The sequence below is a fragment of the Ipomoea nil genome, unplaced genomic scaffold (assembly GCF_001879475.1).
Source record: "Ipomoea nil cultivar Tokyo-kokei standard unplaced genomic scaffold, Asagao_1.1 scaffold2805, whole genome shotgun sequence".
NCBI classification, from domain to species: domain Eukaryota; kingdom Viridiplantae; phylum Streptophyta; class Magnoliopsida; order Solanales; family Convolvulaceae; genus Ipomoea; species Ipomoea nil.
Genome location: NW_017619233.1, coordinates 2604664 through 2614587, shown reverse-complemented (window position 1 = coordinate 2614587; position 9924 = coordinate 2604664). Strand labels below are relative to the sequence as shown.

General features: G+C 36.6%; 1 protein-coding gene across 1 annotated transcript; it reads left to right on the top strand.

The window, feature by feature from the left end:
* The first annotated feature begins 2959 nt into the window (after positions 1-2959).
* LOC109158064 lies at positions 2960-3811 on the top strand. Its single transcript, XM_019305883.1, has one exon. It carries the CDS (start codon positions 2960-2962, stop codon positions 3809-3811), a length of 852 nt encoding a protein of 283 aa, XP_019161428.1.
* Positions 3812-9924: the final 6113 nt, after the last annotated feature.

Here is a 9924-nt window from a genome sequence, read left to right as displayed (position 1 = left end):
GTCAATATGAAGTATGAGCTGAAGTTAGAGATGCAGTTTGCAAGAGATGAAGTTAGAGATGCGGTTTGTAAAGTCAAGTCTTCATAAGTCAAGTCAATATGAAGTATGAGCTGAAGTTAGAGATGAAGTTAGAGATGCAGTTTGCAAGTCAAAAGTCAAAGAGATGAAGTCTCATCAAGCTATATATAGTAAGAGCTGAAATTGGAGATGAAGTTCCAAAGCCACATATAGTAAGAGCTGAAGTTGGAGATGAAGTTCCAAAGCCACATATAGTAAGAGCTGAAGTTGGAGATGAAGTTCCAAAGCTATATATATAGTAAGAGCTGAAGTTGGAGATTAAGTTTCAATCAAGGATTGAATTCTCACCATCAAAATGAGACCCAGATCAAGAGATCTCATTGGCCGAAACACTTCATCAGTAGCCATACAGAGAGAATAAAATACACAGAAGATGAAAGTCTCAGAAGGCGCATGACATCAGAATTATTTTAAAGCCCTTCACGTGAAGATAAGATCTGCATCAGAAATATTTTAAGTCTCTTCACATGGACCAAGAGCTAAGCAACAGCCAAAATATCAGAGATATTATTTTTTATATGATTTTCTGAGAAAGCTACAGATCTTCTACAAAAAGCTACAAGAATTCAAATCTGAGATTTGGAATTCAAATTTGAGATCTACAATTCAAATTTGGGATTGTTTCCAACGGACAACTTCTCAAGACCAGCTATAAAAGGATGAAGAATGAAGCAGATCAACTAACTTCCAACGAACCAAAAACGTGAGATCATACAAATCCAATCTGCTTGAAAAAGCTTACAAGTGAGAATATATTCAAAGTGAGAAAAACACTCAGAGTGCTCAAAGAGAAAATATTCAAGAGTGTTTTAATTCTTCATCATTGAGAGACTTGCTGCATATTGAAGATCCATTCAAGAAGTCTAAAAGATGGAAAGTCAGTGAAACTTGTTTTTCTATAAACAAGTGAATCAACAGTGTTGGAGAACACTAGACGTGATTAGTACGGGCTTTGTGATCAAAGCACTAGATCACGGGATACGTGGAAGACGGGGGGGAAAGTAGCACGGAGTTGTGAAATCCTGGATTATCACACGGAGCTGTGAGATCCAAAGCAGCAGTGTCGGAGGCACTGGGCGTGATTGGTGTGGGCTTGGTGATCAAAGCACCAGATCACGGGATACGTCGACCGGATCATGGAAGATGGGGGGAAAGTAGCACGGAGCTGTGAAATCCTGGAAAGTAACACGGAGCTGTAAAATCCGAAGCAGCAGTGTTGGAGGCACTGGGCGTGATTAGTGTGGGCTTAGTGATCAAAGCACTAGATCACGGAAATTCATTGTATCTAGGAACCAAGAAGTGGTGGATATAGTGAATTGCTCTTGGACGATAAGAGCAAGTGGAGTAGGGGGATTACATCACCTCCAAACCACTATAAATTGCCTTGTGTCATTTACTGCTTTATTTACTTACTGTTTATCACGTTGATATACTTGACACAATCACACAAGTCGTATTTATTTATTCCGCTGCGTACAAGACTCTAACAATCTAGTTAAGAGTCTTGATCTCTCTGTTGCCTTAGCAATTGTTGCATTCGCGAAAAGTTTAAAAGTCTATTCACACCCCCCCCCCCCCCCCTCTAGACTTTTACCACACCCCTTTGGGACCAACAATTGTGCTGATTCCAAACAAAAGTGTGCCTCAAACGGTGGCTGATATGAGACCAATAGCACTGAGCAATGTCATTTATAGAATCATGGCCAAAATGATCGCGAATAGAATGAAACCACTGATGGGAGATTTGATCTCGGAATCCCAAAGTGCTTTCATTCCAGGAAGGCTAATCACGGATAATATTATGGTGGCAGCGGAGGTGGGGCACTTTTTGAATAGAAATCAATGCGGACAGGCTGGATGGGGGGCCCTGAAATTGGATATGTCAAAAGCGTATGATAGAATGGAGTGGCCATTCTTGGAAAAGATGCTGGGTGTCATGGGATTTGATCAACAATGGATAAAGCTAATCATGTTGTGTGTGACGACTGTGAAATACACGATCATGGTGAATGGGAGTGTGGGAGGTAACGTGATACCCACACGGGGTCTCAGGCAGGGAGATTCTTTATCGCCTTATTTGTTTATTATATGTGCAGAGGGGCTCTCTATGTTATTACAGAAGGCACAAAGGGAAGGAGCTATACATGGTTGTAGGGTGGCTAGAGGAGCACCCCCAGTATCACATCTGTTTTTTGCGAATGATAGTCTTTTGTTTTTCAAGGAAAATATTCAGGAGGCCAGTGTAATCAAACAGTGTTTGATTCGTTATGAGAAATTGTCAGGCCAGATGGTAAACTTTTATAAATCAAGTATTTGTTTTAGCAGAAATACTCAGGGGGTGATAAGGGGGGAGGTAGCAACGTGTCTTGAGGTGGAGCAGGCACCGAATTTTGGCAAGTATCTTGGCTTGCCATCGTTTGTAGGAAGGAACCAAAGGGCTGTCTTTTCATATGTGGAAGACAAGATCAGGCAGAGGATAAGCTCATGGAACAAGAAATTACTATCTCAGGCTGGTAAGGAAATACTTTTGAAAAGTGTAGCACAATCTATGCCTACATTCACCATGAGTTATTTTTTGCTTCCTGAATCTGTCTGTATGTCGATTGGGAGGATAATGAATAGATATTGGTGGGGAAGTGGCACAGAAAGGGGTATACACTGGAAAGCATGGGATAAACTATGTATCCCGAAGAAATATGGAGGTTTGGGTTTTAAGGACCTAAAGGCTTTTAATTTGGCCATGCTAGGGAAGCAGGCATGGCGATTACTAACAAATCCCACTACTCTGGCGGCAAGGATTTATAAGGCTCGTTATTACCCTACTACTTCTTTTATTGATGCAAAGGTGGGTAGCTGCCCGAGTTATTGTTGGAGGAGTATAATGGCAGCGCATGGAATGGTTTGTGCAGGTGTGCGTAGAAGAATTGGTAATGGCAGAACAACTTTAATATGGGGACATCCCTGGCTACCAGATAATCCCAGTCCACTGGTCCAGACTGTTATGCCTGAGGAGTTAAGAAATGCACATGTATCTAGCCTGATTGATCACCACACTAAAACCTGGGATCCTCATATTTTAACAGATTTATTTGACCCGGAGGATGTGGCACGTATTTCTATGATCCCAGTGAGTCCGGACTATGAGGACACATGGTTCTGGTTTAAGGAACCAACAGGAATCTATACTGTCAAGAATGCTTATAGGCAGATAGTGGGTGATTATGAGCATAACCCAGGGGCTTTTGATAAATGGGTTAAATTATGGAAGTTGAAAATACCTCCCAAATGGAAAACTTTTTTGTGGCGAGCGCTATGTGACATTCTCCCCACCACGAATAATTTAATTATGAAAAGAGTTGAAGTGGAGCCTACGTATCCAATGTATGGTTTATATGATGAAAATGATATGCATGCCTTGTTTATGTGTGATTTTTCGAGAATGGTGTGGGGTATGTCGGGGTTACCTGTGGTTAATATTGTGACAGATTCTTTGGTTGTCCGGCTTATGAGAATTTTTAATGCTTTAACAGACGAACAGTGTGGCCTAGCAATTTCCATTCTCTACAACATATGGAATGCTCAGAATACCGCTGTATGGGATCATTCTCTGCCACGCCTGCGCAGGTTGCCCGGCGTGCGGTTGCTGCCGACCGACAGTACCGCCAGGTTCATCATCGGGCTGCAACGCTGGAGTCTGCCTCACCACCTGCGGCAAACGGAGATGGACGGGTGAAGTGTTATATAGATGCAGGATAAAGACACGGTACCGGAGAGGCTACATATGCGGCGGTATTATTCTCTCAACACAGTACTTTTACGGCCGCGACAAGTGGAAGGTTACCCGGAGCCTTTTCACCTATGATGGCGGAGGCATTGGCATGCAAGGAAGTCCTATCATGGCTAAAGGACCGGGACGTTCACACAGTAGACCTACTCACGGATTGTTCAGAATTGCGGAGTGCTGTATACTCAAGATCTACGCCCATGCTATTCTATGTTGGGATAGTAGTGGATCAGTGTAGGACAGCTATATCTTTATTTCATTATTGTTCGTTAAGTTATGTTTCTTGAACTTTAAATTTACATGCTCATACTTTAGCATCACTAGCTTTTGATCAGGAACAACCTATGTACTAGGATTCGATCCCTCCTGACACTATCGTTCAGTTCATTTAATACTATATCGCAGATATATTTTTCAAAAAAAAATGTCCATTTAACATTTCAGGGAAAAAAAGAATCACTTAAATAATTCAGGGAGAAAAAATGCTATAAGAATATAACTTAAGGGAAAAAAGTGTCATTTTCTCAATTTAAAAACGTGTATTCCCTCTCCCGCCCGACTTCTCCTATTTAACCGGCGGGACCATCATTATGGTAGGTATAGCATTGTGAAACTTTTGTTTATATATTGATAACCTACTTCTCCCAGTCGTAGGTTTCCATATTTTATAACCTATTAATAACAGAATAGAACCACTAACTGTTGAATTAAATTCTCCTACCAAACTAATACGGAGTAAATATTACTAAATGTTTAACAATTTTTTAAAATATAAAAATAAAAATACTTATAAGGTATAGATATATTTAAACAGCTAATAATAATAATAATATTTAATTAGTTGACTTGAAATTTGCTTCATTTCAAATAGCCTAAGGTCCATGCACCTTTAAATTCCTTTGGGATAGCTAGGCTGGTAGGTAATATGTAAATCTTTCAATAAAACCTTTAATTTGCATGGGAAGTCGATCTCTGTCAAATTTTACAGTTAACCATGGTCCAAAATGATGTGAACCATGGTCTAAAATGGTGTCGTTTCATTTAATGAAAAGAAACGACACTCGCCGTGTAATTAGTTATGTTTTTATAACATATTCAGTTTCATTTTATAAACATTGTAGTTTTATTTCAGCACAACTAAAGTTTCATTTTGTTTCAGCTACAGTTTCATTTAACATTATACATACAGTAGTCTTTTTACAATGAGACTTGTTATTGAATTTCATTCTATACACATTGTAGTCTTGTTACAACACCATTAGACTATAATTCTAATTCAACTACAATTTCATTGGACAATATACACTCAAATATGTGAAACTGTTATTCAGTTTCATTTTTTATACACTGTAGTTTCATTACTACACAACTAAAGTATCATTTTGATATAACTACAGTTTCATTTGACAATATACACTCAATATGTGAGACATGCTATTCAGTTTCTTTTTATACATACTATAGTTTCATTTCAAGTAAACTAAAGTATCATTTCAAATCAACTACAGTTTTATTTGACAATATACACTTAATATGTGAGACATGTTATTCAGTTTCATTTTATACATACTGCAGTTTCATTTCAACACAACTAAAATATCATTTCAATTCAATTACAGTTTCATTTGATAATATAAACATAATATGCGAGACAAGTTATTTAGTTTTTCATTTTGTTCTGAACACACTAAAAATACAAAATTTATTAAAATTTAACGACTGTCGTTTCTTTACTTAAAGAAACAGTGCTGTTTTCGAACCATGGTCCATCCTATAACAATTGTCGATCTCTCCACCAAAATATATGTGTAAATAAATAAATAAAAGTAAAATAGATCACAAAACATATACATTCAAGTATAGCTATTTGAATTAGTATATAAATAAATAGGCACCTTCCCCGTTTTGAATCTGACATATCTTCTAAAAAAAAAAAAAAAAACTTAACAAAGCATTTACAGCTATCAGCTAACAATCATTTACTAACTAGTTATACCATCTAATTAACTCAATCAGCTAACAGCTAACAGCCATTCACCAACTAGTTATATTATCTAATTAAATCAATCAGCTAACAACTAACAGCTATTAGCTAACAGTCATTTACCAAACAAGGTCATTACCTTTCACATTATCATGAAAGGAGCTCACTTGTTGGGATGAGAATAGCCTAATTAATAACGTCTAAAAAAAATAGTTAAATTTATTAGCAAGATAAAATGCCTTAGGATTTAAATAAATAGAACATGAGGGTAGCCACCTGACGTATGTGATTATGTGATACAAAAATATTTGTTGGAAATTTTTAGCAAAAATAATATTTTAAGTCGGGTCAAAGTGAATTTAGTTTTTTTTTTTTTTAAATAAGACTAAGAAATTGATATATTGTACGCTCAAAATAGAAAATGGGTGAATGAGAAATTGATTCTCAAAGTAAACCCATTTGAGTTGGAAAATAATGGAGATGGGAAGACTTGAAAGTAGCCTTTGTCTCACATTAGAATGAGCCTAAAAAGGCTTGACTCGTGTGCACCCACGACATGCGTACACGATTGGCGTAACTTTGCGGTTTTACAAGAAAATCATATCATTTGTCCGTGTTTCTTCTCACAAGGGGGAGTATGTAGCCAAGGTCTTAGAGATCTATTTGATTTAGTGAGAAATCTGAAATGTCTTTATTGTCACTGTAAACAATGCCTCTTTCAATGATACTGCTGATTTTTTTAAAAGCAAATTGTTGTCTTGAGGTACAACCTCTGTTAGGAGTCACTATATGCACATGAAGTGAATAGCCCACATATTGAACACGGTGGTGAAGAATGGGCTAAAATTTTCCGATAATTCTATTAAGAGGGTTAGGGATGCTGTGAGATGGGTTAGGAACTCGCATGCAAGGCTCAAAAAATTTAGAGATCGTGCTGATCTTATTGGGATGGAAGCAAAATGTGCTTTACAACTAGATGTTCTAACAAGATGGAATAGCACCTACATTATGTTTAACACTGTCATACAATACAAGAAGGTGTTTGAAGCATATGAGGAGAATGATGCCTCATTTTCTACTGATCTAGCTAATTTTGTTCCTTCTTATCTTAATTGGTGTTCCATGGAAAGTTTGGTAATTCTGCTTAAAAGCATTTATTAGATGACAATGAGAATATCTGGTTCTCTTTATGTCACCTGATGGATCTCAGCGCTGCACTATGCTAATTACTTTCCAGTGGATCACCCTTCATGTAACTGTTATATGTCAAACACGCTTAACAACAGAGTTCTTTGACTATTTGGTTGTCATATCCTACTTAAAACCAATTGCTGATAAGTAGGTGGACATTAACCATTTAACCACATCCCTCTATTTGGTTGTCATATCCTACTTAAAACCAATTGCTGATAAGTAGGGGCTGAACTCAGCCAACCTGGCCGACCCCCAACAATCCCCCTCCCAGCACATGTCACAACCTTTGAATACGAAGCCTAGTTGCGTAGCATGCCTGACTAGGTCCTTAGCCTATGCGCCAATCATCCCCCTCCAAATAAAGACTGGACTTGCCCCAACCTACGCCCGCATCCCATCTAGGACTAGAATCGGCTTTCGCCTCGCCATCGATTCAAACCTGTGACCTCGGCTCTGATACCAATTGATGGATCTTAGCGGTGCACTATGCCCTCCTGTGACTGTTGTAAGTCAAGCATGCTTAACCACATAGTTCTTTGGCTATCTAGTTGTATCTTACTTAAAACCAAATGGTGAAAAGTAAGTGGACATTAACCATTTAACCACATCACTCTATTATAAGTCACAGTGCCACGTCTCGAATCGAGTAGGGGCTGACTCGGCCAACGGCCAACAATCTCCCTCTCAGCACCTGCCGCAACCTTAGAACACCAAAGCCAGTTGCGCAGCATGCCTTACTCGGTCCTTAGCCTACGCGCCCACCATTCCTAGCAACACCTGCCGCAACCTTTGAACATCAAGCCCAGTTGCGAAGCATAATTGACTCAGACCTTAGCCGATAATATCTTTGGATTACATCACAGTTGTTCACTTTAAAGGTAAATCACATTTCTTTATTAAGATGATTTAAAATGTATTAATTTTTACTACATTTTCTAATTTTATTCTTAAATACACTAGTAATTTCTCTATCCACAAGAACTCATACAACAATAATGGCTCAACCAAAAATACCTCGAGCATAACACCTAAAGGATAGTTGGAATTTTAGAATGCAGCTTTTGTCGGAATTTTAAATATGTATATGCAATATATTGTACATCATATATCACACTCAGTGTAACCAAACTACTTAATAATGCGAGTTAACTTGCACCACATAATTAACGTCTTAATATATATACTGTACTGGAAAAATCTTACACTTACATATGTATGTGCAGAAAACCTATGTCACAACGCTTTGAAGTAGTTTCGGTGTTCTAGTCCTAACCTTGTCACAAGCCAATTGCATGGAAAATATTATTCTCATTAGAATTTTTTATATTTGAATAAATTGGAGGAAGAAAAAGGAAAAGAAAAAAAAAATTATAATTTTTTTTTTAGAGTTACTCGATATCTGTCACATTGATATTGAATAAAATATAAAGTTAAAAAAAAAATAAGGTGTGTTTGGTTCATGAGTTTACGCACCAGGAATGAGAATCAAAATTATAGTTCGTGTTTAGTTGATAACTTTTTAAAACACAACTATGTGATTTAATTACCCCTTCAATTAAAACCGCATTCCTTAATTAAAAAAACGGGTATCATTCCATCTTATTGATAATATGATTTTTAAATTTGGATCAATGCTTTTAGATTTAATTTTTGTTTTGATTTTTTTGTTCATATTGGTGCTATAATTTGAATGGCATTATATTAGGATCAATTGTCTTAATTTTTTTAATTTTTTTTTTTTATTTTTAAAACCTTTATTCCATTATAGGGTCATACATAATAAAACATCAATATTGGTAATCATTCCAATTCCACTTTACTACCAAACATCCAAAATTCTTTCACCAAAACAAAATATCATTACCAAATATTTGATTCCCATTTCGATTTTGATCCTCTTGTGCGAACCAAACACACCCTATGTATCAGATTACCTTAATAAACAAACACTACTAACTGAACACGAGCACGAGTAGTTTATCGAAAGTTGCTAACACCTGTAACCATGACGTAACAACATTAAGAGTTAGGCCATATTTGGTAAATGACTGTTAGCTGATAACTGATTAGGTTAATTAGAGGGTATAACTAGTTGATAACATTAGCTTATTGTAAAAAGGTGTTTGGTAATTAAATTAGCTGTTAGTTGATAGCTGTTTGATATAATTTCTTTTCTCAAAAAGCTAAATGAAAAAGTTGCTTTGAGTAGCTTTTTGAATTTTAGCATTTTAGAGTATAAAAAGCTAATGGAATAAGGGTCAAATAGGTCACTCAACTACACACCAAAGTGCAATTAGGCCATTGAACTCAAAAAGAATGCAATTAAGCCATTGAACAACACAAAAATATACAATTTAGCCCAAAATGACTTGTTTACCTAGAGTAGTAAGTTACCAATTTCAAAATTAATTTATTAAAATAATTTTTAATAAATAAATAATTAAATTATTATTAAAAAAATAATAAAAACAAAAACAAAAACTTCCGGCCGGAGACGAATTCGTCTCCATGGCCGGAGACGATTCGTCTCCTTAGCCATGGAGACGAAGGTCTTTGTCTCCATGGCTGGAGACGGAGGTTCGTCTCCGGCCATGGAGACAAAGCAATCGTCTCCGGCCGGCAGTTTCTGTTTTTTTTTTTTAATTTATTTATTTATTAATATTTTAATTATTTATTTATTAAAAGTTATTTTAAAAAATTAATTTTGAAATTGGTAACTTGCTACTCTAGGTAAACAAGTCATTTTGGGCTAAATTGCATGTTTTTGTGTTGTTCAATGTCTTAATTGCATTCTTTTTGAGTTCAATGGCCTAATTGCACTTTGGTGTGCAGTTGAGTGGCCTATTTGACCCTTATTCCAAAGCTAATTAACCAAATACTTATA

Excerpts from the sequence above, each read along its gene's own strand:
- LOC109158064 (XM_019305883.1), top strand. The coding sequence starts at position 2,960 with ATGGCAGCGCATGGAATGGTTTGTGCAGGTGTGCGTAGAAGAATTGGT.